At 50.7% G+C, this 27641-nt stretch overlaps 4 protein-coding genes across 7 annotated transcripts in view; 1 reads left to right on the plus strand and 3 right to left on the minus strand.

Moving 5' to 3' along the window:
• LOC147646959 (serine/threonine-protein kinase pim-1-like) overlaps window positions 1–2240 on the minus strand; it is a 29467-nt gene extending 27227 nt beyond the window's left edge. The window contains exon 1 of the mRNA XM_086872713.1: window positions 2225–2240. Within this exon, the coding sequence (XP_086728839.1) occupies window positions 2225–2240 (16 nt within the window). The remainder of the gene's footprint in view (window positions 1–2224) is intronic.
• Window positions 1–18057, minus strand: part of LOC147646957 (uncharacterized) — a 106304-nt gene extending 88247 nt beyond the window's left edge. The window contains exon 1 of the mRNA XM_086872782.1: window positions 17989–18057. The gene's annotated coding sequence lies outside the window, so the exon portion shown is untranslated. The remainder of the gene's footprint in view (window positions 1–17988) is intronic.
• The window catches only part of LOC111945414 (uncharacterized), a 125356-nt gene extending 100217 nt beyond the window's left edge, over window positions 1–25139 (plus strand). Inside the window, 1 exon segment of the mRNA XM_086872731.1 lies at window positions 22876–25139. Within this exon segment, the coding sequence (XP_086728857.1) occupies window positions 22876–23623 (748 nt within the window). The 3' untranslated portion in view covers window positions 23624–25139.
• Window positions 6354–18082, minus strand: LOC147646960 (uncharacterized). Of its 4 annotated transcripts, XM_086872768.1 has the most exons (14): window positions 17837–18057; window positions 17409–17480; window positions 17249–17320; window positions 17095–17160; window positions 16537–16644; window positions 11018–11089; window positions 10858–10929; window positions 10672–10770; window positions 10113–10220; window positions 9756–9827; window positions 9055–9132; window positions 7849–8014; window positions 7096–7319; window positions 6354–6403 (listed from the first exon to the last, which is right to left on the minus strand). In XM_086872768.1, exons 1-13 carry the CDS (start codon window positions 17931–17933, stop codon window positions 7121–7123), a joined length of 1281 nt encoding a protein of 426 aa, XP_086728894.1. In that variant the 5' UTR covers window positions 17934–18057; the 3' UTR covers window positions 6354–6403; window positions 7096–7120. The 4 variants fall into 4 exon arrangements, with proteins under 4 accessions (XP_086728894.1, XP_086728893.1, XP_086728895.1 ...); XM_086872767.1 differs by lacking the exon at window positions 6354–6403 and having other exon boundaries at window positions 6597–7319; XM_086872769.1 differs by lacking the exons at window positions 6354–6403; window positions 17249–17320 and having other exon boundaries at window positions 6597–7319; window positions 17837–18082.
• Window positions 25140–27641: the final 2502 nt, after the last annotated feature.

Here is a 27641-nt window from a genome sequence, read left to right on the forward strand (position 1 = left end):
TCTTTTTCCAATTCCAGGAACCAAATTCCTGGATTATTTCCCATCAGGAAATGGGGTTAATTAAAGATCAGGTTTTTTCCCAGCATTCCGGTCTTAAGCACTCCAGCGATTCTGCTATTCTCTATCCCAGGTGTGATTCAGAGGGTTGGGATCTCCTGGAAAAGGGGATTGATGGATTCTTCCTTGGAAACCCCAGGGCTCTGGTCCTGGCACATCCTGGCATTCTCACCCCCTCAGATAAACCTGCTCCAGTTAGGAGCTCCAGGGAAGCACCAGAGCAGCCGGCTGTCAGGAACAAGGCAAATCAAGCCTGGGGGCTGCTCATGGAGCTGGAGCAAGATGCACCTGGGAGCCCTCAGCAATCCAGCCAGCACCACATGGGCAGGAGGACACAGATGGTGCTGTCAGGCTGGGACAGGGCTTGTGCCTTCAGCAGAACCACCAAAGGCCAAGGGGCTTCTGGCCATTTTCCCTGCACCACTGCACACCTGGGCAGCTTGCTGAGCACAAAGACCCTTTTCCCCCTCTTCCCCTATGCCCTGCAGACCCTGGGCAGCAAAAGAACAGTCTTGCAGTCTGTTTATTAGAACACATCTTTTATTTATACACTACAGAAAATTGATAAAAGAACAGTCTTGAAATAAATGGAGAATGCCTTGCAGATCAGGTCCCTGTGGAGCTCCAGCAGCACAGCCAGGCACAGCCCCACGGACGAGGCCGTGTTCTTTTCCCAGCTGTGCATCTCTTTAAATACCTTCATGCAGTCTTTGGTTATTTCACTAATGGTGTGGGTGGGATTCTTATTTTTCTTTTTGAGAATTTCTTGGAAGGCTTCCTGATACAAAATGAAGGTGCCATCACTGATCTTTGATGGGATAATATCTTCCTAGTGTTTTTTCAAGTGCTTTATTGCGGTTTCTTTACGCTTTGATGGCTTTTGAATTTTTTCCTGTGGCTGCTCTTCTGTTTTTCTGTTAGTTTGTAATCCAATTGAGGCTTGTTGTTTTAACATCAGATAGCATCTCTTGTCACTGATTTGTTTTGCAGTTTTGGATGGGATGTGTTCAGCAATCAGTTTATTAATGTTTTTATTACCCTCATATTGTTTTATTAGTTGGATTAGCAGATTTTCCTCCTCTTCACTCCAGCATTTCTTGTGGGCTCCTCTTGCTGATGTTTCTTTTGGTCTCATGGCTTCTAGCCTCTCCTGGTTTCTGACTGCTGGATGTGCAATTCTTTTATGTTGTCCCAGTCCAATTTTAGTTTGAAAACTCATCTGGCATACATTGCAGGGCCATTTTCCTGGGGATGTTTTTTTTATTTTACCTTTGCATTTTGGATAGTGGCAGGCAATGCTGTGAAAATTTGTATTTTCCAAATCACATTTGGTGCATTTAAATTTGCATTCTCTAATTCCATGTGCTCTGAGTAAATGTTCAATTAATCCAGGCATTTTATTAGTTTTAATACCGCAGCACGGGCAGGGTGGATTCTCATCTGGAACTGATATGACAGGGCAGTCTTCTGATTCCCCATTGTTTGGTGGTTGAATAGTGGTTTCCTCTGGCTCTGATAAAACGGCTGCTTCTTCCTGGGTGGGTGGGGGTGTGGCAGTCTTTTCCTGGCTCTTATCAATCCCGTTATCATCTAGAGATAAGCAAGTCATTGTATCATCACAGTACACATCAGGGTATTCCTCCAGCCCCTCCCGCCCCACACAATGGGCATTACATTCTTCGGCACAATGCATCGAGTTGTAGAACTCCAGTTTTAAACTTTTCCAAACCTCCCTTTCCAATTCTGAGGGTTTAAAATTTGGGTTTTTGTGGCGATTTTATATGCCAGTCTTTAAAATTAGTTTGAGTTGCCGTGGACACACGGAGTAGCTTTAAAGCCTTTACCGTGGTGCCGTTTCAAAGTAAAACTAAGTCCAATTGAGGGAATATTGACTAACAGCACCCCCTCAAGCGCTGTCAGCTTTGCCCAACTTGACCGCGGGCTCGGTTTCAGGCAGGGAGCTTTTAAGGAGCTTCTGCCGATAACTTTTCGACGCAAAATCGTGAAACTGCACTTTGGGTGGCGAGTCCAAAGGCAGGGAGGCAGTGAAAAACACAACCTCACTCACACTGGGGCAGAAATCAGCTAGTTACCCTTGCGGGTATCCAGCGGGACCACGAGGAGGTCTGATTTCAGCGGCTAAGCCCAGTTAGGAATGCAAACTTACCTCTGTTAAGAGTCATAGTGACTCGACTCGAGTCGCCGGCAGAGGCGGCGAGCGGGCGGCCGCTTGCACAGGCCGGCAACGGGGCGTCCCCACCCCGCGGGGAGCAGACACGGCACCAGCCAGCAAGCGGCACCTCGGGGCGGACAGCGGGGAAAAGGAAGCAGGCGGAAGCGGGCGGTGGGACGCGGCTGGAAGCCGCCGGCCCCCGGCGTGACTCGACTCGAATCCCCGGCAGAGGCGGCGAGCGGGCGGCCGCTTGCACAGGCCGGCTCTTGGGCGCTCCGCGCAGGTCTTTGGCCCCGGGCCCGCCTCCGGGGGCTCGCCGGGCGGCCCGCCCTCTGACGTCACCCTGCCTTGGCACCGCCTTCCGGGCTTGCCCCGCCCCCCTGCGGCTTGGGTTCGGGCCGCCGCCGTCGGCCCCTCCCCGCCCACGGCCCAGGCGGCTCCTCAAGCGGCCGGCCGCTCGGCACCGCGACAACGCCTGCGGGGGGCTGAGGAGCGGGCCGACGGGGCCGCCGGCGGCTTGAGGCTCGGTCTCCTCCCTTTCCGAGGAAGCTTTCTCGCCGGCGCTCTCTCGGAGGCTTTCGCTCCGACGGCGGCTTCCTTCCCGCTCGCCCCCGGCCGGCCCCACCGAAACCTGCAGGCGGACGGCAGCCCCGCTGACCGAGCCAGCCGGGCAGAAACCGAGGCGGGAGCAGGGCCGCTATCTGCTCGGGCCCAGACGCGGGAGGGAGCGCCGCCGGCTTCTGAGGGTTCCCTCCTTCCCTCTCAGGGAGACGCGAAGGCGGCGAGGCACTCAGGCCGATAGGGGAGAGCCGCTCGACGCGTCACACGGCGGCCCGCCGGCCGACAGCAGGTCTGCCCAGCCGCCGGCCGACAGCAGCCACCAAAGGCCGCTCGCGTGCCACTGGGCTCCACCCCAAAGGCCGCCAACTGCCGAGGGCCGCTGTCCTGGTTTAGGGCAAATTTGGGAGAAAACCTCCAATGGGGCTCCCCCCGGGAAGCAAACCCAGGTGGCCCTTTTCTCCCACCCCTCAACCGGTTCGGAAGAGATTTCTCTGAGAGAAGTGGAAAAATCCTGTTTATTTCACAGGCACAGCTCTACCCAGCACAAAAATTAATGATATCAAATTACAAAACCTCTCGCCATTCAGAAGAGATGACAAACTTCAGAGGGTCTCTTTCTGTGGGTGTTCGCTCTGTTATCAGTCCCTCTGGTGCTGGAAAATGCCGCTGCCCAAGCTGGGCTCTCGGTAGTCCACGGGTGCAAGCTCCCGGTGCTCCCCCGACTCCCCAGTCCAGAGCAGGTTCGATTCGTTTCAGAAAAAGGGAAAGAAAACAGTCCAGGAAGACCTCTCTGCTCCGGCTAGTTGGAAAGCCAAGGCGATCTGTGTCTTGTTGTCTGTCTGTGCTGTAGTCAAAACTCCCGATGTGGGGGGGCAAGTACAGTCTGATAACAGGCTCAGTGCTTCTTTTCCACTCACTTTTAGATGGAATATTAAGAATACAAAATCTGTGTCTGGGTTAGGTGGACGAATGGGGATACAATTTAACATCATAATCAACCCAGGACACGGGGGGTCCCTCAATTTTTTTTTTTCTGGAGGTTCACCCCCTCCCCCAATATTTCCTCCATCCCCTTCCTCCCAAACTGAGGTGAGAAAATATTTTTTTAATTTTTTCTCTGGCTTTTTTTTTTTTTACCTTTCCCCCCCCCTCTTTTTTTTTTTTCCTTTTTTCATCTTTTTATTTATTTACACTTAATTTGGGGGGCCGAGGGGCAGGAATTTTGGGGTGGGGTCACCTGGGGGGACAGGAAACAGGGAGACCCCACTCCCCAAAAAAACGGGAAAAATCCTGAGATTTCTGGTGTTTCTCCCCCCACCCGCGGCGTGAAAAAATTTATGTTCTCAGATTTTTGGCGATTTTTAGGGAGAGAGTTGCAATTTTGGTGGAGGTTTTGGGAAGGCTTGCTGTTTTTTGGGGAGTTCTCCCAGGATTTGAGGTGGAATTGGAGAAATTTGGGGGTTCAGAGGGAAATTTGGGGTTTTGGGGCAAAACTCTGAAGGTCCTGGGGGGAATTTTGGGGTTTTAGGGCAAGAATTTAAGGATTTTTTTTCTAACATTTGGGTGTTTGGGGAGGAAGTTTGGGACTTTGGTGAGAACTTTGGGGTTTTTAGGGAGAGGATTTGGGATTTGGGGAAAAAAATTGGGGATTTGGGGGGGAAAATTTGGTGGTTTTGGGGGGAAATTCAGGGGTCCTGGTGGAGTTCTGATTTTGGGAAGGGGATTTGGGGAGGATTTTTTGTGTTTTGGGGGAATTTCCATTGATGGGGAGAGGTCCTAATCCCAGTGAGGAGGGGCATTTTGGGGAGGCCTGAATTTGGGGAGGGGTCTCAGGGAGGATTCCCAATTTTCGAGTGAGATTTGGAGGATTTTCCAGCAATGGGGAGGTGTCTTGGGGGTGGGATTTGGGGAGGGGTCTCATTGGGGCACCATCCTGAGCTGGAAGCGGGGGAGATGTTGGGAGTGGAATTTGGGGAGCGTAATAAATGGAAATGATTTGTGCTAACTAAATTGTAACTATTTGGAAAGTTATTCTTAGAAGCAATCAAGGGAATTGGTGATACAAGGCAGATGTACCCCTTTGCAGATGTTACGTGTTGAAATTAAGGTACAGGATGTAGTTTTGAGGTAAGTGGTGTCCCAAGAAGAAATCAACCTTGAGATGGATAAAGTTGGAACAACTTTAGGCATAGGCCTGAAGATTATGAAGTGTAAGACTAATTAGTGGAACACAATGCTTATTTACATAACACTTAGTACACATGCAAAACCTGTAAGGTTATCCAGAGGACAATGAGGATGAGCGTAAGCCTTCATCCAAAATACCATCGAAAGGAGACTGAAGACCCCCTAGCAACAAGTGAGGCTTGCACCATGAAGAATAGTGATGTAAAATTAAAGAATCAAAAATAGGAAGAGACTTAGGGGAAACATTAATGAATATGTATAAGCATACAGTATATAAGTTTAGTTTGAATTGCTTTGTTTTGGTACGTGAGGCAGGGTGAGAAGCCCTGCCCATACCCCAGTCAGTTTTGCTCATGCTTTAATCATACTCAATTACTAGCAAATTATATTCACATATATATATATATATATGAAGATATTCACTAAATTGTACTCTTTTACTGAATTGTTTTCCTTTTATACCAAATTTCTATTCAATCCACTAAATAGTATTATTTTATTATATTGCATCCTTGTATTCAATTCACTAAGTTGTATAATTTTTTCCCTTGTTATTTAATTGCTGTTAACTCAATAGATCTTGTTGTCTGATTTTAATTTCATTTACAACAGCACCAAGAAGAAAAGGGGCTTACTGAGAGCAAGCAAACTTAATCCTCTGCCAGGACACAAATTTAGAGGCCAAAAAATTAAAAAACCCCACAGCATCAGCCCAGCTTCCCAGTGAGAAGGGTTGGAACTCTCTGCCCTCAACACTTCCCCAGCAGGTTTACAAAGGTAACTGGGATCTAAGCTGTGCCCTCTGAACCAACAGAGCCAGCCTCCCTTCAAGCTGAAAAGCCACGGCCCCAGTTATAGCCCTGGGTGCCTCCTGTGCCCCAGAGAATGGCCCGGCTCACCCGGCCCAGCCTGGCCCGAGCAGCCCGGACTGGCCTCAAGGGATGGGCTCCACCTGCCCGCTGTGCCCACAGGCCGGGCCCAAGGGCTCACAAGAGGCTTCCTCCCAGCTCTGCAAAACCTTGGCCAAGACTGTCCCCTTTGCTGTGCTGAGAAGAGTAAAAAACCCTCTCAGTTTAACCCCACTGCACTCCTCCTGGGGAATCCCTGCACACCTTAGGAGAGAGCCCAAATTTGCCCTGTGTGCCTCATGAGGTGCAGGCCCAGGTGATGCCACAGAAGGAAATGTGCCCTCACAGCCCAGGGATGCTCAGCACGGGTTCCCCCAGCGCCTCGGGGCCCCACCGCTGGTCACGGCAGCCCCTGCCTGGCTCCTGCCTGCCCACACCATGGTCAGCCCTGCCTGCTCCTGGACATGGAGCTCAGCCAAGGCTGGTGCCATGTGGGCTTTGCTGGTGGTACCAGCCAGACACTGGGGTGACAGCTCCATCTCTTTATTTGAACAAAAAACATGGGCCAACCCCTGCTCTGGTGTCGCTGCCTGCTCGGCCCTTCACGCCCCGGCTAGCTTGTGCCAAGCGTCGGCGGCAGGAGTGGGGAACCAGGTGAGCACTATGTGGCTCGACCTGGAACCTCTAGAGCTCCTTTGGGCTTGGGCTCTATAGTATGCAGGGCGACACGAGGTGAAGTAAAGGGAGAGAGAGTGCTCGGAGTCCTCCAATTTCCCAGGAACAAGTTTATTCCAGCAGGTGCAGGGAGAAGGCGATGAGGGACAGGGCTGGGATCTCGAGGAGAAAGTCCGAGCCGAGCCCCTGGGCACCTCTGTGCGCCAGGTTTTAAAGCCCGTGGGCGGCTCATACAACAACCAATAATATTGCAGCAGGGGAGGTGTTGTGGGAAGGGGTTACAATACACAAATCCAATGGTAGGGACTTGGGGGAGGTAGGATAGCTATACAACCAATAGGGCATCGAGTAAGGGATGATGAGCAGGGAAGGAACCAGAACAAAAGGTGTGGTGTACATAGATTGATAGGGCTTGGGGGTAGGACCAAAGTGATGGATGGGGAACAATCTGGAAAGAGGGGAGAGGTTTACAATGACAGGCAACTGGGAACAAACTATATCGGGATAGTGGGGAGTAACTGGGGCAAACCAACTCTAAACTCAATGAAGGTGAACAAACATACTTAATGAAGGTAAACTAACAGGCGGCAACACTCTGGTGGACAGGGGCTGCCCAATTTCAGTCCTGGCCAGGGAACAGGGCCAGGGGGCTCAGGGGCAGAGGGTCTCGCTTGGGAGGTGTGGGTCTTGGGATGCCCTCAAGACGGGGTTGCAGCTGCAGCACAGCAGATAGGGAGAGATGTGGAGAGCGAGGATAACAGGTCAGCTTCTCAGACACTGGAATCTTTGGCTGCTCTTCTGAAGCTGCAGAGGTGCTCCTGTGGAGAGAGGAGGTGGCTGAGGCCCCCAGCTACTGCTGGCACTCAGGGACCCTCCTGAACAGCAGGGCCCAGAGCGGCCAAGGCTCCCCAGCACCGCTGGAGCTGCTGGCACAGCTTGGCCCAGCTGGACAGCTGCCCCTCAAGGCCCCAGCGAGCAGGGGATGGCTCTGGGCAGGGTCCCTGGCCGGGAGCGGGCCCCAGAGCACCTCTGCCTTTCAAGGGCAATCTCGTCCCCGCTCTTTCTCCTGCCCACCTTGCTTTGCCTCTGCCCACTGCTCCTGGGGCTGCTCTTGGCCAGGCAGCCTCAGTGGGAGCCAGCACTGGCTGCAGCCCCAGCGGGCTCCCCAGGACAAGGCCCAGCAATTAAGAGGCCAATGAAAGGCCTGGGCAGCAGCAGAACTCTCAGCAGAGTTATTTGGGCAACCAAGGCCTACCCACAAGTGCACAGCAGCCTCACTGGGAATGTTTCCTGACTATGAGCAGCCTTTCAAGAAGCTGTTTGAGGCCGAGATCGCAAAACACTCACCGTTTTCCCTTCCAGCAATACCAGATTCCGGCACAGCACATCATCAGGAAAACTGCTCCACCAGCCACAATGGCCATTAACTTAATCAAACCATCTGTTCCCTGGTAGAAAACTCTTCTCATGCTCTCCCAGATCTTCTGAGCATGTGCTGTGGTGCCAGCTGCATCTGTGGGAGCAATGGGCAGCGTGAGCCTTTGCTGTGCTCCACTGCTGAGCTGGCAGCACGCTGGATACAGCCAGGACGTTCTCTGTTTCCCCCAGAGCTGGGGCCTGCAGGCACCTTGCCACCCCTTGGCACAAGACTGCTCAACCCCCTGAGCTCGAATGGCACAATTTCTCTGTGCTGTGCTGGTCTTCTCCAGGCAATACTTGTCAAAGACATGGATAAGGATCAGGAAAATGCCCACGGTTTTGGAAATGCTCCAGGGCCACCCCTCTTCCAAACAGACCCTAAACCTGAACTAGCCTGAGACTGGAAATTTTCAGGGGATCTCAAGGTGTGCGTGCCCCATGGTGCAGTTTGGGTTCCCTGTCACCTGATGCCAAATGCTTTCCTGCAGAGGCTGGGGAGAAGCTGCAGCCAGGCCAGGCTGGGAAACAGCCCTGTAGGCCATGAAAGCAGCAGTGGGGCAGCAAGGCTGCCATGGATCCCTTCCTGCTGTACCGGGCACGGCGTGTCCAGATGTGCAGAGAAAGCCCCTGGCTGCTGAGTGTCAGGAGGAGGCTGAGGGACATGGACCCACCATGGTGTCCCTCCAGATCATTCAGGACTATGTCCAGGTATTTGAGTTCCCCCATTGCTACATTACTATCTCCTATAGGTTTGTCCTTCTTTCTCAGGGGACCATTATATAAAGTATTTGCATTTCTCAGGAATGGATCCCACAGAACCAGTGCTCAGCCTGTGGGATCAGCAGGGAGGCACCACACACCCCAGCGATGGGAGCTGGGCTTGCTGGCAGAATTTAGCTCAGGAGCTGGGAAAGTCCTCCCTGCAGACACACCTATAACTCAACAGCCACAGAAGCTTCAGTCATGTCTGCTGATCTGCACAGGCAGCACTGAGCCACAGGAGCAGTGAGAGGATCACGCAGGGTGAGGGCACAACCATGCACGGCTCTGTCCTGGCACCTGCAGAGATGCCACCGTGGCCGACCCTTGGGCTCTGAGCTGGCGGCTCTCCCAGGGGGAAAGGCCTTGACCTACCCTCAGAATCTTCCTCATCATCAGGCTCAGTAACTGATATGGATTGGGAATCCGGATCATCTTCATCATCAGGTTCATCTGCAAAGAAAGTCAGGACAGAACAACTCCCGTGACACTGCTGAAGATTCTTCTTCAGGCTGGAGTGGCAGTGAGTACACCCAGGTGACTGCTGCCCTCCAAGGCACTTCCTCATCTCTGCTTTCAACTCAGTAGCAAGGGCAGGGGGACCACGTGCCTGCAGTGGGCCCACAGTGGGATGGAAGGAGCCCCTTGCACGGCAGTCAGGGGAGAAAGGACTCCCTGGAGCTGCCAGCAGCTCTGAACTGAGCCTCAAGCAGGGCCAGGGCTTGGCAGCTGGAGCAGGAGCATCTCAGGTTCCCTGGGGCCAGAAAGGAGCCACACAAGGCAGAGCCCCAGGGCACAGCCCTGAGCCCAGCCCTTCCCTCTCTGCTCTTCTCCGTGGCTGTACAGAGCACACGGAAGGAGACACTGGCATTACACACAGGAAGAGGATTGACAGCTAAATGCTCCTTCCTCCCACTGACAGCAATGCTGTGGGATCACTCAGGGCTCCAGAAGGGAGCAGGGCAAGGTTTCCAGAATCCGTCAACCTTCAGACTCTTGAGGGAAATGGCACATGAGTGAGCTTTTGCCACCTTGACACGGATTGTTCTGTGCGGAAAGGGACATTGAGAACTTGCCTCCAGCATCTGGCAAGGTCTTCAAACCGCCATTTACCAGCACTTCCAGATGCTCCATGTCACCATCCCAATCTAGAAGGGAGAACAGATCAGAACCATTCCATGGTGTGCTGGGATCCCTTTCTGCCTTAGGGAACTGGGCACTGCAAGGAGGTCACGTAAGGCCGTGGGAGCCAGATGTCAATGGACATGGCCAAAGCTGCAGAGAGGCCTGAGGAAAGCTCTGGACTGGCTCTGGACATTCTCAACACCTTTTCCATGCTCTGTGCAAAATCCCTGAAAGGCAGGCACTGCCAAGGAGCAGAGATTTACATCTCAAGCCTCAGCAGGGCTCAGGCCCAGAGGCACAGCAATTACCTCCTGGGACTGTGCCTGGCATGGCCTCCCTTCCTGCAGCAGAGGCTGCCCATGAGCCACTGCTTCCTCCGGGAAATGGCACCTTCAGCACAGCCTTTGGGTTCATCTCTGGAGGAAGGAAGAGCCACAGCTGGATCAGATAGAACCATTCCCCATTGAGGAGGTGGCATGTTCAAGTGGCAATATTTGTTAAAGTCATGGTTAAGGATCAGGAGAAAGGCCAGGTTATTTGGGCTGGCCAGGGCCCTCCCTCCTCCAAACAGCCCCTACACCTGATCTAGCCCAAGACCAGGAAATTGCAAGGGATCTCAGGGTGTGCATGGCCCATGCTGCAGTTTGGGCTCCCTGTCAGCTGATGCCAAATGCCTTCCTGCAGGGACTGGGGAGAAGCTGCAGCCAGGCCAGGCTGGGAAACAGCCCTGTTGGCCATGAAAGCAGCAGTGGGACAGCGAGGCTGACATGGATCCCTTCCTGCTGTGCCAGCCATAGCATGTCCAGATGTGCAGAGAAAGCCCCCGGCTGCTGAGTCACAGGAGAAGGCTGAGGGACATGGACTCACTATGGCGTCTCTCCAGTTCACTCAACATCTTATCCATGTGTTTGGATGTCTCCAGCGACTTACTATCCTCTGTAGGTTTGTTCCTCCCTCTCGGAGAACCTTAACAGAAAGTATTTCCATTTCAGATGTATGGATCCCATAGAACCAGGGCTCAGCCTGTGGGATCAGCAGGGACACACCACTCACCCCTGTGATGGGAGCTGGGCTTGCGTGCAGCAACCAGAAAAGGAGCTTGAAATGTCCTTGATGCAGACACACCTGTAACTCAACAGCCACAGAAGCTTCTGTCACCTGGTTTGTGACAGGTTGTCAATGATTATTTCTTGTTGGGACAGTGAGAACATACCTGCATGGGGCTCCAGAGGCTTAAAATCTTCATGCAGCCAAGCTGCTGGAGGAGCCTTCCTACCACCCTCATCTGGAAGGGAGCACAGATCAGAACCATTCCATGGTGTGCTGGGACCCCCTTCTGCATTAGGAAACTGGGCACTGCAAGGGGGTCGGGGGATGGCCAAGGGAGCCAGATGTCAGTGGACATGGCCAAAGCTGCAGAGGGGCCTGGGGAGCTCTGGGCTGGCTCTGGACACTCTCCACCTTCTTTGCAGGCCCTGTGCAATATCCCTGGTGGGGCAGCGGCACCAGCCCAGGGCCCAGGGGCTCTCCCTGCCACAGAGGAAACCATTAAGCCCTGGGCCAAACTGCAGCATTCAGTGCCACAGACATCCCTACCTCCGTCCTGCCCTCTCTCCTGCCCTCCGTCCTTCAGCTGGGACAGCTCCCCCAGCCCAAGGGGACAGAGCCAGGCCCTCTCAGGGCACACTGGAGCTTTACCCTCCCCTCAGCCCTTTCCCCACTGTTGGGAAGGTAGAATTAGAAAGAAATTATAAATGTGACTTTGTAGCCAGAAAGGCTAAGGAAGAAATACAAATGATAGCACGGTTTGAATAATTCAAAGAAACCAACCGGGCTGGTATGCCAGAACACATTCTTTCCTGCAATAAAACCAAGCTGAGACCCCTCATCCCAGCCTTATAAGGAAAGGTCTGAAGGACCCTGAGATAACTAAAAATATGCAAAAATAGCGATTTCTATAGGTTGTACACAAATGTTACTATATTAGTATACTTAGAAAGATTGGTTAGTTAAGGAATAGAATATTCAAAGGTATAGGTTATATAAGTAGTGGTATAGAAGAGCTCGGTCTCTTTTTTTTTGCTCTCTTTTTTCCCGTCTCTCTCTCTTTTTGCTCTCTTTTTGCTCTTTTCACTCTCTTTTTTTGCTCTTTTTGCTCTTTTTGCTCTCTTTTTGCTCTCTTTTTTTGCTCTCTTTTTGCTCTTTTTGCTCTCTTTTTGCTCTCTTTTTTTGCTCTCTTTTTGCTCTTTTTGCTGTTTTTTTTTTGCTCTTTTTTTGCGCTCTCTTTTTTTGCTCTTTGCTCTCTCTTTTCACTCTCTTTTTTCTCTTGCCTTCTCTCTTTTCTCTCTTGCGCTCTCTCTTTTTTCTGTCTCTATATCTCTCTACCCCACGCCCTGAAATAAACTTCTAACACTTAACTCGATTATAGAGGTCTTTGCCGTGTCTCTGACCGTCCCCAGAAAGCGTCTCCTACAGATTGGCGAGCCAGCCAGGAGCAGATCGTTTTCTTCAGCTGTAAGAGACCCTCATGGACGGTAACTAACACTTATCTGTCGTGCCTGGTTTCCCAGTACCGTGAGCAAGGACCACGCTGCTTAGCAGCGAGTTGGGCCGAAGCTCTTTAAAGTTGCAAGGGGAGTTCCTGAGTCCAGAGACGCTGAGGATCGGTGTCTTTTGGAGCTCTGGGAGACTCAGCCCGGGATTGGAGCACAGCGAGGTGCCTGGCACCGCTTGGTGCTGTGCTGGAAAGGGGTTCTGAGCTCGCTGCAGTGTTGCAAAGCAACAGCTAGAAGCGGAGCTTGGTGAAGGAACCCGAAAAGCAGCGTCTGGAGCCGCAGCAGGGGAGCCTGGCCAGCCCCCACGAGAAGCTGGGATTGGATGCGCTGTTTTCTCCGGTACTGAGGTTAGTGCGCACAAGTTTTAATCATGGGACAATCTTACTCTATTCACGACAGAGACCTCTATAAGCGACTAAAACATTTATTACGCTCTGAGTCCAATAATTTACCGAAACAAGAGCTAAAAGATCTTTTAGAATGGACTCTACTTAACTTCCCCAACGCTGACCGTTCAGCTGTATTTACTAGAGATTTTTGGGACACGGTCGGTATTAAACTCTTTAATAATATCTCACACCGCGATATGACAGCCGCGCAGCTGGTCCCAGCGTGCAGAGCCCTCATAGAACTCTTTCATAATAAGCAACAACCATCAGTGGCTGTCGCGTCGGATCCGGTCCCTACTACGCGTTTGTCCCTGGCCATGGAGACCCGAAACGTGGCCAGGCCCGTTCCGGCCCCCCGAAACTCAGCGACTCCAGCATCCGCAGTTCCGCGCGTCCCTTCCCCACCCCCCCCAGCCCCCGTGATTTCGCAATCTGTTCCGGTGATCCCATCCCCCTCGGCAGACCCTGCGGCCCTCGCCCCTGCTCCCCCTCCCCCTCCCAATACTGTTCCCGCCCCCAGTGTGGCAAGCGGCGAGCTCCCCGCTCCCTCAGGAAACCCCGTCTCCGCGGTCACAACCCCCGCGCTGCCCACCCCCGGCTCTGCCCTCGCGGTGCACCCCACCCCTCCCGCTCCCGTCACCGGTGCGACCCCGCCCCTTGACTCCGCCCCTGCGCCTCCACCCAGCGATGTCATCGTGGCTCCTCCCCCCGTCGGTGCTGTCGCCTCAACTCCACCACCCCTCCTCCCCACCGGAGAATCTCCCGCTCCTCCCCCGCTGCACCCTGCGGCCGTCATTGCGGCTACTGCCTATATTCTATCTGCGTTACAAAATCACACTTCAGCCTCTTCCTTAACTCTTCCACTACCTCCTGCCACCGCTGAGTCAGCCCCGCCGGCAGCAGCGGGTCACACCCCGGCCCCTGAGCCGACACAGACCACTGCTGCCTCGAACATCTCGTTGTTTCATTTTTCTCCGCCTCCCGTTTTGCCGCGACCCGTAGACGTTCCAGCCTCCGCTGCCCGGTCCACCCCGGCCGCCTCAGCTCCTTCTGCTGTTTCTCTCTGGCCACGCGGTCCCGAGCCGCAGCAGGTCCCGGTTCTGTCTGCCACGAGGGCGGCCACCACCGACCCTGGACCGGAACTTACACAAACGCAGTGTCAGCCACAGGTTTCCACACGGTCACAGAACACCGCGCTACTCCCGCCAGCGTCTGGTCCTGTGTATCCCCCCGATCCTCTACCAGACCCGGCTGTAATATCACCAAGAACTGCCGCTTCGCTGTCAGATGCCCCCGCGTATTACAACTGCGAACAACTGAAACCTGCTTCCCTGCCCTCGGCCGTGCCACAGCTCCCAGAGGCTTATCCGCAAGTGCAGCACCCCGTTCTGCCCCCTGACCGTCCCCTATCGCAGCTACTGTCAGCCGACACTACAACTACAAGGCCGCCGCTACACCTGGCTACACAAAAGGTACAAAAGGAAAGGGGAATTTCTAACACAGTATCTGCATTAATAAATACAGGAGAGACAGTGAACTATTCTATGCATGCAACAGCTAATCCCCTGACTTTACCACTTCAAAGTGAGATTGTAAAATCCGAAGCTCCACTACACATAAATTCCCAAGAATGTTATGATGATAGCCAACTTACAAACTGGCTGGAAGTCAAAAGACAAATTTGCAAAGAAGAAAACATAAACCCCCTAGCAATGCCGGTGTTATTTAGTCAGCAGGCGGGCGGTCCAAGAACATGGACAGCTATTCCACCCCAGGAGATAAAAGAACTGCGAAAAGCGATAAAGGACAGTGGCATTTGCTCTCCATATTTTAAACAACTGCTGAAAAGTACACTAGAAGAGCATACTCTCACACCCAATGACTGCAAAAATCTTGCTAGCATCACCCTTACAGATTCGCAATTTATGCTATGGGAATTGAAATGGAAGAGACTACTCAGAAATGTATTGGACAATTATAGACGTAGTAATGATCCAGATTTGCGTGCTCTCACCCTGTCAAAGCTCACAGGTGAACCTCCAGATGACCGAAATGAAAATCAGATAAACCTGCCTAGAGTAGCATTAGATGACATCAAAAAAATGGCACGCCGAGCCTTTTTGCAAATTCAGCCTGCTGGAACTTTTGAAAAAGCTTATAACCTTATTAGCCAAGAAGCCTCTGAGCCATTCACAACATTTGTGGATCGTGTAATTCAAGCTGCTGAACGCCAGTGTGGTGATGATATAGCCCGTCCAATTATGATACGAGACATTATCGAAAATAATGCTAATGCCGAATGTAAGAAGGTGATCAAAGCCCTGGGAAAAGAAAAGCCAACAGTGCCAGAAATGATAGACGCTTGTAACAAAATAGAAAGTCCACAACATGTAGCAGCAATTCAAGCAACTGAATTGGAGAAAACCTTAAGAGAGAAGCTGGAAAAAGCTCTTTTAGCACAAACATCACAAGCTGCAGTAATCGCAGCTCAAGCAGAGGCACGAGATCAAAAGCTCACTGAAACCCTACTGCACATCGAAGTCTGCTGAAACCTCCACACCAGCCAGTGACCCTGCAAAAAGAGCCAAGAAGCAGACGCCCAAGCCTGATCTACGCAGAATCTTCAAGAAGAAAGTGATCTACCAGAAGCAGCTCAAGAAAAAAAAATGGAGTTCTGTCGTTTACCCAAGTGCATGTTGTTTTTATCTTTTTGTTTTAATCTGTATAGTGATAATTGTAGTTTTAATAGCTATACCTTGTATACTCCAATGCATGCAGAAACTAATGAGTAGAACCGTATCTAATATCTTAGTTATTCATAGACAAAACGGGGGAGATGTTGGGAAGGTAGAATTAGAAAGAAATTATAAATGTGACTTTGTAGCCAGAAAGGCTAAGGAAGAAATACAAATGATAGCACGGTTTGAATAATTCAAAGAAACCAACCGGGCTGGTATGCCAGAACACATTCTTTCCTGCAATAAAACCAAGCTGAGACCCCTCATCCCAGCCTTATAAGGAAAGGTCTGAAGGACCCTGAGATAACTAAAAATATGCAAAAATAGCGATTTCTATAGGTTGTACACAAATGTTACTATATTAGTATACTTAGAAAGATTGGTTAGTTAAGGAATAGAATATTCAAAGGTATAGGTTATATAAGTAGTGGTATAGAAGAGCTCGGTCTCTTTTTTTTTGCTCTCTTTTTTCCCGTCTCTCTCTCTTTTTGCTCTCTTTTTGCTCTTTTCACTCTCTTTTTTTGCTCTTTTTGCTCTTTTTGCTCTCTTTTTGCTCTCTTTTTTTGCTCTCTTTTTGCTCTTTTTGCTCTCTTTTTGCTCTCTTTTTTTGCTCTCTTTTTGCTCTTTTTGCTGTTTTTTTTTTGCTCTTTTTTTGCGCTCTCTTTTTTTGCTCTTTGCTCTCTCTTTTCACTCTCTTTTTTCTCTTGCCTTCTCTCTTTTCTCTCTTGCGCTCTCTCTTTTTTCTGTCTCTATATCTCTCTACCCCACGCCCTGAAATAAACTTCTAACACTTAACTCGATTATAGAGGTCTTTGCCGTGTCTCTGACCGTCCCCAGAAAGCGTCTCCTACACCCACCATGGGCATTCCTTGCAGCCGCTGCCAGGTTTTGGGATGTGTCTCCCATGGAGGGACTTCAGCAGAACTGCTCAGTAGCCGAGTGCCCTGAGCCTGCTCAGGATAATTCCTCTGCACTGTGCTCACAAAGCCAAGCAACAGAGATGGCAGCTCAAGCCTCAGCAGGGCTCAGGCCCAGAGGCACAGCAATTACCTCCTGGGACTGTGCCTGGCATGGCCTCCCTTCCTGCAGCAGAGGCTGCCCATGAGCCACTGCTTCCTCCGGGAAACGCTGCCTTCAGCACAGCCTTAGGGTTCATCTCTGGAGAAAAGAAGAGCCACAGCTGGATCAGGTGGGGCTGTTCCCCAACAGGAAGGTGGCATCTTCAAAAGGCAATACTTGTCCAAGTCATGAATAAGGTTCAGGAAGCCATCAAAACTTCGGAGCCAGGCCAGGGCCTTCCCTCCTCCAAAGAGCTGCCATTCCACATCTACCCCAAGACTGGGAAATTGCAAGGGATCTCTGGCTCTGCATGGCCTGTGCTGCAGTTTGGGCTCCCTGTCAGCTGATGCCAAATGCCTTCCTGCAGAGGCTGGGGAGAAGCTGTAGCCAGGCCAGGCTGGGAAACAGCCCTGCAGGACATGAAAGCAGCAGGGGGCAGCAAGGCTGCCATGGATCCCTTCCCACTGTGCCAGGCACGGCATGTCCAGATGTGCAGAGAAAGCCCCCGGCTGCTGAGTCTCAGGAGAAGGCTGAAGGACATGGACCCACCATAGCGTCTATCCAGTTCACTCAGCATCTTGTCTTCTGTGGGTTTATTCCTCCCTCTCAGAGAACCTTAACAGAAAGTATTTCCATTTCAGATGAATGGATCCCACAGAACCAGGGCTCAAGCCTGTGGGATCAGCAAGGACACACCACTCACCCCCGTGATGGGAGCTGGGCTTGCGTGCAGCAACCAGAAAAGGAGCTTGAAATGTCCTTGATGCAGACACACCTGTAACTCAACAGCCACAGAAGCTTCTGTCACCTGGTTCGTGACAGGTTGTCAATGATTATTTCTTGTTGGGACAGTGAGAACATACCTGCATGGGGCTCCAGAGGCAGAAAATCTTCATGAAGCCAAGCTGCTGGAGAAGCCTTCCTACCACCCTCATCTAGAAGGGAGCACAGATCAGAACCATTCCATGGTGTGCTGGGACCCCCTTCTGCCTTAGGGAACTGGGCACTGCAAGGGGGTTGGGAAAGGCCGTGGGAGCCAGATGTCAATGGACATGGCCAAAGTTGCAGAGGGGCCTGGAGAGCTCTGGGCTGGCTCTGAACACTCTCCACCCTCTTTGCAGGCCCCATGCAACATCCCTGGTGGGGCAGCGGGACCAGCCCAGGGCCCCTGGGGACTCTCTCCCATCCATAGAGGAAACCCTCCCTGAAGCCCTGGGGAAAACCATCCCCAACGCTTCTCAGGGAGAAGGAAGTGCTGTCTCAGGAAAGGGAAGCCAGGCCCTGGGCTCACCTGCTCGCCATGCTCGCCACGGAGCAGCCTGGGCAGCCCTGTCAGGCAGGGCCACTGCCAGGAGGAGCAGGAGGAAGAGGCGCAGAGCAAAGGCCATGGTGCCTTGTCCACTGCCAGTCCTGCAGCTCTTGCTGCCACCACTGTCCTGACACTGCTGTCCCAATGTCAGCACCGCTGCTGCCGCCGCCGCTGCTGCCACAACAGTCGTGGTCAAGGACTGACTGCTCGGTCCTTGTGGTGCTGTGCAACCACGGGGCTCTGGGACCTCTGTGACCTCAGAGCCTGCTGTCACCTCAGCCTGCTGTCACCCCAGAGACTGCTGTGACCTCATGGCCTTGGCTGTACCCCCCGAGTGTACTCCCATCTGTACTCCAAACTGTACGGGACTGATTGTAAATATTTGACTTCATCAAAGGGTCATTGCTAAACAAAACCTTGGTTTTGCCTGCTGACATTGCTGGTCATGTTCTGTCCCAGGAGATGCTCTTGATGGTTGCCTCTTTTCCTGGGCATGGCACTGGAGGAGGTCCAGGCCCAGGTGATGCCACTGAAGGAAATGTGCCCTCAGCCCAGGGACACTCAACACAGACTCCCCCAGCCCCTCGGGGCCCTGCCGCTGGTCACAGCAGCCCCTGCCTGGCTCCTGCCTGCCCACACCGTGGTCAGCCCCGCCTGCTCCTGGACATGGAGCTCAGCCAGGGCTGGTGCTGTGTGGGCTTTGCTGGTGGTACCAGCCAGACACTGGGGTGACAGCTCCATCTCTTTATTGGAACAGAAGAGCTGTGTCAGGCCCTGCCCTGGCAGGAGGGACCCACCTTCAGTCCAGGCCACAGAGCAGGGCAGGTCCCTTCAGGGACACAGGGCCTTGCTTTGGGTGGTGGCAGCATCTGCACAGCAGCAAGCTGGTAATGCAGCTGTGACAGGGACATCACGTATGGGCATGGAGATGTGAAATGTGTGGTGCAGGTGTCCCTGAGGGAGGTGTTTGGCTTTTCCTGTGAAGCTGCAGAGGGGAACCTGTTGAGAGAGGAGATGGCTGAGGCCCCAGCTGCAGCTGGCACACAGGGACCCTCTTGCACACTGGGAGATTCTCACTGTGCTCAAAGTTTCCCTCTGAAGACTAAGAGGTGAATGTGGATGGGCTTAGCAACTGGTCTGCAGGCCAAACAATTGAGGTAGCAAAAGAAGAAATTGAGAAAATACAGGTTTATCCATAGCAAGGAAGAAAGCAAGGCCGTTAGCATGGAAACCAATAAAAAGGTGCATAAGGCGTATTTGCAGTTGTAATAAATGGAATTGGTTTGTGCTAACTAAATTGTAGCTGTTATTGAAGTTATTATTAGAAACAATCAAGAATCAGTGTTACAAAGCAGATGTGCCCCTTTGCAGATGTCACATGTCAAAATTAAGGTACAGGATGTAGTTTAGAAGATAAATGGTGTCTCAAGACCAAAATGGCCTTGAGATGGACCAAAATTAGAAGAAATTTAAGCATTGGACGTAAGGACTAGTAAATATAAGGCTAATTAGTAGATTAATATAACACAAGGCTTAGTACGCACATACAAACCTGTAAGGTTATCCAAAGGACCATGAGGAAGAGGAGAAGCCTTCACCAAAAGACCACCAAAAGAAGACTGAAGACCTCCTAACAACAAGTGAGGCATGTGCCGTGAAGGAAAATGATGTAAAGTCAGAAAAATCAGAAATAGGAGGAAACTTACAGGAAACATTAATGAATATGTATAAGCATACAGTATATGAGTTTAGCTTGAAGTGCTTTGTTTTGAACGTGAAGCAGGGTGGGAAGCCTCCGTACCCTGGACGGTTTTGCTTATGCTTTAATCATACTTAATTGCTAGTAGATTATATATATAAATTTTAATTTTTTATTAAACTGTATTATTTTACTAAACTGTATTCTTTTATACCACATTACTATTCACTTTAGTAAATGGTATTCATTTTTAATTAAACTGCCATTAAGCCAAGGGACCTAGTTGTCAAAATTCTAATTTCATTTATAACAATATTTTAGCAAAGAAAGCTGGTACAACAACATTGGTATTTAACAAACGTGACACAATATGAGCTATATTAACAAAGAAGGCACCTTACGGTGACAACATTCTACTGTTCAAACTGTAAAATATCTTTCTGTACTGATCAGGAGGTCATGATTTACTCTTTACAATCCTGATGCTGAATGTCTCCGTAGGCAGTCTGGTCACAGAGAAGAATGAATCCCTTGCAGGCTGCCCCTGTTTGGACAACCTGCTCCTCACCCCAAGCCTCAGCATGTCTGACATGGCCCACCTGGGACTGACATCCCAAAACATTGATAACATTTCTCTTTAGAATTTTTCTTTATAATTAAAATCTAATTAATTAAAAAAATAAAATGTTATTTTTTATAATAATATTGTTCTGTACTTATAGAACCTAATTTTTATATTTATATAAAAGAATTTATACAATTTTAGGAACAAAAAACATTATCGGTCCTTGGTTCAAAGTACCACCATTCCCTTCATTAATTAATTGACCACTATTTCTCCCTCTTTATGCTAATTTGTCCTACTTTTAGTGCTTTGATAATATTTTTTAATAATTTTCTCAGACAGGGTAAAAGGGACCACTTTGGGGTCCATGGAAACTTTTCTGGGGAACATTTGGGGCAGTTTTGTGTCTGGGGAGGGAATTTAGAGAGAACTTGGTGGTCTGGACGACACTTGGGGGAGCCAGGTGGGCACTTAGGGATTCTGTGGGACAATTCGTGGTCTGGGGAAGCACTTGGGCGTCCAGGGGGGCGCTTGGAAGTCAGGGAGGAGAATCTGGGGGCCCTTCGGGGTCCGGGCGGGCACTTGGGGGGCTGTAACGGGGAATCTATGGGTCGCAGGGGATGATGGGAGTTGTAGGCGCCGATATAATACAGTTTAATGGGGCCGCGGAGCATCACGGGAGTTAAAGGCGCAGCTCCAGTGGATTCCGGTGAGGCGTGGGGCATGACGGAAGATGGAGTCATGGCTGGAATAGCACCATATGGGCGCCGCGGAGCATGATGGGAGCTGTAGTTCCATAAGTGGCTCGGAAGGCGCGTTTGGCGGTGCAGGGAAGCACTCAGAGAGAACTTTTCCGTTCGAGCTGTGGTTGCAGGTCCTCGGGGCGAATGTATACGGCTCGTGAGCACTTGGGGGGAACCTGGGGAGCTGTAACTGGGCTCTTTGGGGCGTGGGGCACGGCAGGAGGTTTGGGCGCGGAACTGTGTTCTGGGATGATGGGAGATGAATTCCCAGCTGTGTCTGGAAGGGGCATTTGTGGTGTCGGGAGCATTCAGGGATCCAGAGATGCTTTGGGGGGTCCTGAACGAGCGCTGAGGGGGCACTCGGGGATCCTGGAGGGTTTGGGGGAGACTTATGGGACATATGGGGGGCGATGCCGGGGTTCTAGGGAGTGCAGGGCATATTCCCAGTTCCTCACAACCTGATCTCAATTGCCCCCTGCAGTCTCCTACTCACTGCCAGGATGATCCCAGTATGATGTCAGTACACAGCCAGTGCAATCTCAGCCAGTGCCAGGACGATCCCAGTACAAACCAGTCCCTGCCAGTGCTGCCACTCCTGGGATCCCCCAGCCCTCTCTGTGTTCCCCCCTCCCACATCTCCCCAGAGGAGCCCCAAGGGCTGGCAGTCCCCAGCCAGGGTCCCCAGCCAGCCCCAGGTTGGATCTGCTGCCCCCAATTTTCCCAGTTTCCCTCTCCTTTTCCTCAGGCCGGGTTCCCCCCGTCCCCAGTGTGTGGGAGCAGCGGAGAGCCCCGTGCTGCCCATCCCGACCTGTCCCGGCTCCATCCCCGCTCCTGCTGTGGGCTGTGAGGGGTTCGGGAATGGGGCACTGAGGGTGTCACTGCTCCTGGGGGAGGAGGGGGAGGGATGAAAGAGGAGCAGGAGGAGGAGGAGGGACAAATGAGGATCAGGGAAAGGAGAAGGAACTACAAGGTCGAGCACTCCCTGAATTTATAGTCCCCCACCTGTGCGATCATCACCCACCATCCCACAGGTGACTGGGGAGCGGGAGCTTTGCCCAGATATCCTGGGGGGGTCCCTGGGTTGGGTTTATTTGGGGGGGGGATGTTTGGAGAATGTGGAACTCCAAAGCTGAGTGGAAAATCCTACTTGGGGGGATATTGGGGGGTCCCACCATCCTTAAGTGGGGAGATGGAAACAGGGGGAACTTTTTGGATTCCTGGCACTCTCAGCAGCCCGGGGAGGGCAGGGACCGAGCAGACAGGTGATCCCCAGTACAAGCGTGACTCCCAGCAGCTGGGACGGGGGGAACCCTTGAACCCCAAACAGGAGAGACCAGAGATGGGGAACTCCTGGGAGGCATTTTCAGGCTGAATTTTGGTGTTTTCTGAAGGTTTTATGGACCCCAGATGTCCGATGACTTCTAGAGATGAGCTTGGACAGAGGGACCTGCAAACTCAATGTCCTCATCCCTTGTATTTCCCCAAACCAGGATTTCCCATTCCCAAACCTTGGCTGGATGGAGAGGAAGGCTGCGAGGAAGAGGAAGATGCCTCGGGACACCCAGGCAGGTGAGGAGGAAGTCAGTGCCCCTTTCCCTCTCTCTCCTGCTCCATCTCCCAGCCCAGCATGGCCCCCAGCTGCAGGACAACCCTGTTGCCAAGGCCGTCCTGCCGGGGACGCACTGGGGGGATCTCCTTCCCCTTCCCTCTGGCACCAAGGTAAATCCCATCCTCTCCTTGTCCTTCCTCCCTCAGACAAGGAGCTGAGGATGGAGACCAGGGAGGACAAATCCCTGCAGCAGAACCTTGTGGAAGAGGCTGATTTGAGCAGTTCCACAGCGCAGGAATCCAACGGGGAGGAAAAGCCCCGGAGATCCCGCAGGAGGAGAAGCTCCAAACCCATCCCAGGGTGCTCTGAGGAGGAAAGACCCACCCTGTGCCGGGAAGGCGGCCGGAGATCCAGCCAGGGCTCTGAGCTGGTGGTCCATGAGCAGCTTCAGGATGGGGAGAAGTGCTACAAGTGCTTGGAATGTGGGAAGAGCTTCAGCCAGAGCAACAGCCTGATCTGCCACCAGATGATCCACACTGGGGAATGGCCCTACAAGTGTGGGAAATGTGGGAAGGGTTTCAGCTTTAACTCCAAACTCATCATCCACCAGCGCAGCCACACTGGGGAGAGGCCCTACGAGTGTCCCGAGTGTGGGAAGAGGTTTCGGATCAGCTCCAGTCTCCTCGTGCACCAGAGGATTCACACAGAGGAGAGGCCCTTCTGCTGCCCTGACTGTGGGGAGGGCTTCAAGCACAGCTCCACCCTCACCATTCACCGGCGCATCCACACTGGGGAGAGGCCCTTCAAGTGTGGGGAATGTGGGAAGAGCTTCAGCCGGAGGTCCCAACTGACCATCCATCAGATGATCCACACTGGGGAGAGGCCCTATGAGTGTCCAGAATGTGGGAAGAGGTTTCAGACCAGCTTCCAGTTCCTCAGGCACCAGCAGATTCACACGGATGAGAGGCCCTTCCGCTGCCGTGACTGTGGGGAGCGCTTCAAGCAAAACTCCCACCTCATCACCCACCGGCGCATCCACACTGGGGAGAGGCCTTTTAAGTGTGGAGAATGTGGGAAGGGGTTCAGCCAGAGCTCCAGCCTCGGTACCCACAAACGCATCCACACCGGGGAGAGGCCCTATGAGTGTCCCCAGTGTGGGAAGAACTTCTCAGACAGCTCTCAACTGACCAGACATAAACGGAGGCACCACTAAGGGAAGCCCTGCGAGTGCTCCAAGTGCAGGAAGAGCTTCGTGCGCTGCTCCAACTCCATCCCCCATCAGTGGACCCACGTTGGGCAGAGCCCTGATGGCCCATGTTCCCTGTGATCTGTGTTGGGAAGACACTGGGCTGGTGGTCGTTTTGGTTTTGTTCTAATTATCTTTAGATTCATCTTCATCCCTTTGGAACAGACTAAATTGGGGTAAAAATCAACAAATTAATGGCATCTAATTAATCAATGGCACCTAAAACCTCACATTTTACTAGTGCTTCAAGAGAAACTGGGAATCAGGGAGCTACTTGAGAGTATTTAGGGGTTGTGGGGTATTTGGAGTTGTCTCCATTTCTTGGCACTCAAAGAGATAAGGGGCTTCAATCTGTCACCTCAAGACCTCTCAGTGCCTCTGAATGCTACTCAGTCCCACCCCAAAATTATTCAATTCCACCCCCCCTCCAGCTATGATGCCCTTAGTTTTAGCTTTCATATTTTTCATATTCTGCACTGCCTAGGTTTGTAGTTTTGAACTTCATATTAATTGTTAGTGTCAGAAAAAATTAATCCACAAACACCAGAGGTTTATATGCAAAAAGGAGATAGAGGAGTGCTTTCAATTTTTTCAAATAAAGGGAGAGGCCATGGGGCATTCCCCTGGGATCTCTCTAATTTTTGGAGGGCGCAGCCTCCCTTTTACCCCAATTCCAGGCCGTACGTCCCTTCTCCCTTTCCCCATAGGCTGAGGGATTTGAGAGGTACAGACTTCCTGGTACTCATGATACCTGAGATACCATCCCCCCTCCCCCCAGTGCATAATCTCCTTCTTAGTTCTCAGCCCTGTTGGAATTTTATGGTGTTTCCCCAGTGTCTCTTTCATCTTTCAGTTGAATCCATCCCATTGTTTCTGTTATCTCTCAGTGATAGTTTCATTTTATCGGCAGACTCACAGCTTGTTTGTAAAGACAAGTGTCACTCTGATAGTATAAGGTTTTAAAATCTTAGAAAATTCGGGGACTTAGAAAGAAAGGTGAGGAGGAAGTCAGTGTCCCTTTCCCTCTCTCTCCTGCTCCATCTCCCAGCCCAGCATGGCCCCCAGCTGCAGGACAACCCTGTTGCCGAGGCCGTCCTGCCGGGGATGCAGAAAGAAAGTTAGGTTTGGTGAGCCCGGGAAGAGTAGGTCCTGGCAAGTGTTAGGCCTTGTACTTGCTAAAGATCATGTCAAACTGCACCTGTGTAATTGGTATATGATGAATGATACAATTGTTAGATGTGATTAGATATAATTATTGTTTAAAGAACATGAGGAACAATGTTAGGGGGTTGAGGGGGATCACAAGAAATCCATGCTTGGGTAAAAACAATGCATACAATAGAACAATGTAAGTTTAATAATTAATATGAAAGTTATATAATGATAGAGTATAAAAGTATGTTCAACTCAAAACCAAGTCAGGTCAGATTTGGGTATGTGTACCCCTGACACCCAGAGCTCTTAATAAAGCACCTTCATTTAATCATTCTGTGATTATGTGTGTTCCTGAACACTAACATTTTGGCGACCCCAGATGGGACCATGTGAGTGCTGCTGAGCAAACTCACGACCCGATCACGCTCCAGCCGGCACCAAGGAATTCTTGGGGACCCCATCAGCTGCGACCGTCTCTGCTGCTCACAATTTACCCAGGAGAGAAAGGTAAGGTGCTTTACTGTGGGGGTCAGAAAACCAGCTGATTCAGAGATCCTGGCTCTCCCTTGGAGGCAAGGCACTTTCTCTCAGAGAGAGAAAAGTATTACTCCCAGAAATCTTTGAGTTAGTTGCCTAGGCGCCGTCTGTCAGACAACTGCAATAGCGTTGCAGATCCAGCATTTGTGGTATATTATAGTTATAATATGGAGAAACTTAAAGGGATTTTGGACAGCAATGCTCCCATACCAGATACTTCTCCTTTGGGTGCTTATTAGCACATTGGAAACAAGGTAACTTTGGGGAAGAATTACATAAGACTAAGATAATTTCGGCCAAATCTTCCCACAGAAAAAGACCCCAGCAACCCCGTCTCTTCTGTTGGTAGCTATAACCCCCTCTTCTCTCGCTTTACTTTGTTTTCTTTATCTCACCCTCTCTTCCTCTCCTCTCTCGCATAACCCTTGTTGTTGGCACTAAAATAAAGGTGCATTATTGTTGTTGTGATTTAAACTGAAATCCCTTGTGTCCGTCTTGCACTCTGAGATCAAACAAACCTCTCACGAGTCCCACTCGCGTTAGCGAATCGTGGCATTTAAACTGGAGTCACAGACAGGATTTCTGACAGACAGAAGGGGCTGCAGGTTTGTTGTGCAGTCTGTATTAGGGGAAGGACATTTTGCTCCAGTTGCACCCAGCCCGACACTCCCAAAAGAGTGAGTGGTGTCTGGAAAGCAAGGGGGGCGACTTGAATTTCCTGCAAACTGCACACGCCGAGGTGAAAAGCACCCCGCACTCACTTGAGGGTTCTGTCTGCAGAATTTCGCAAAAGATCTCTTAGTGCAAAAGGACTGGATTGTTTTTGTTGTTGTGTGTATGAATTTTGACAGCTTGGTGTAGCAAAGAGACAACCAGAATTTTAAACTGAAGGAGTGCCTCCCAAGCAGATTTGTTCTTTGTACCCATACAGGGAAGCAAAAAGTTGTGTGTGTGTGTGTGTATAATTTAAGTTGATACCTCCCTGTAGTGGTTTTTCCCTCTGTAAAAATGACCGAAAATGTCTGCAGAAGTTAAAGCTGTATTCTATGCATGTTATGCTTTGTTAGCAAAACATAGTGCCAAACCTCCAGGAGGGAAAAGTTGGTGCTCAATAATTGGTTTAATTTGGCAAATGTGATTGATAGAGTATGTTTGTTTTTTTTTTACAACATGAAATAGCATTTAAACTGGGCAAAAATAAAACTATACTCTGCTCAGTTTTGGGAGCTTGTCTTACAGCAGCTATAGAAACTTGCTTTAAGTGAAGAAGTGAGGAAAGAACTATAATAGACTCCCTCCAAAACCTAGTTAAAATTTTGCAAAAACAATTGGATGAAGAAAGGAGTAAGATCAATCTGTTGTGAATAGCCCTCCATGATAAAAATTCAAAAAATGCTGACTTGCTAAAGGAAACAAGAGAGGGAAACCCCTCTCATTAATCAAATTTACCCTCAAAAGGAGCTAACTTGGATAAAATTGTGGGGAACACTGGTGTCTTAGTTTGAAACTTCTAATTAAAACAGATTATAATATAATTATATCCATAATGAAAAGGATCTTGATCCGCATATAACGACTGAAAATAAAGAAAAAGAAAAAAAAGAAAAAAAAAAAGGGAGTACGGGAGTCTGCCTCACGAGTCAGAGACAGAATATGTATTCTGAGTGTCTCTTACTGGAGGTGATCAAATTCGATTGAGAGAACGGGAATCCAGTGGGTACTGGGGACATGGAATCTTCTTAACAACAGGAGACAGACATAACCCATGGTCCCTAAATCAGCATGCAGCTTATCAGGCAGAGGGGCTAAACCCCTTGGAAAGGGGGGACCCTATAGCTATAGTTGGTACCCCCAACCAACTACTGGAAAACATTCACAAAGCTGCCTGCTTGCAAATGATACACAAAAGAAAATTAATTGCTGGTTCTAAATCACCAGTGTAGTTACCTGTGAAAACTGAAATTATGACCTCTTTAATTCAAGGCCTTCCAGAATCACTTAAACCTACAGCAATTTTTCTTATAAAAAACCCCCAAAACCCTAGCAGCTATAACCCCTGTGGATAGACTAGATAGATTTCTTGGGAACCCGACTGATTGACCTGGTTCAACTGATCCTGGGTTTACTCCCTTCACCACCCCCTCTCAGCCGACAGGTTCACAACTGCGTTCTCCTGCTAGGAACCATAAAATTTGGACATGGAGCAAAGTTGCAAAAGAGTTAATTAATTACAGTAGAAATTATGGACCTGTAAAAATCCCAGAAGAAAAATCAGAGAAAGCAAAGGGTGTTA

Source organism: Cyanistes caeruleus, unplaced genomic scaffold (genome assembly GCF_971803275.1).
Source record: "Cyanistes caeruleus unplaced genomic scaffold, bCyaCae1.hap1.1 HAP1_SCAFFOLD_76, whole genome shotgun sequence".
In the NCBI taxonomy this organism is placed as follows: Eukaryota; Metazoa; Chordata; class Aves; order Passeriformes; family Paridae; genus Cyanistes; species Cyanistes caeruleus.

What these genes read in the sequence shown, in the direction of transcription:
- LOC147646960 (XM_086872768.1), bottom strand. Translation starts at nt 17,933, where the DNA reads ATGGCCTTTGCTCTGCGCCTCTTCCTCCTGCTCCTCCTGGCAGTGGCC. An exon ending in TGAACTGGATAGACGCTATG is followed by an intron (nt 16,645 to 17,094) that starts GTGGGTCCATGT and finishes TCTTTTCTCCAG; the next exon opens with AGATGAACCCTAAGGCTGTG. An exon ending in TGATGAGGAAGATTCTGAGG is followed by an intron (nt 8,015 to 9,054) that starts GTAGGTCAAGGC and finishes TTGCTCCCACAG; the next exon opens with ATGCAGCTGGCACCACAGCA.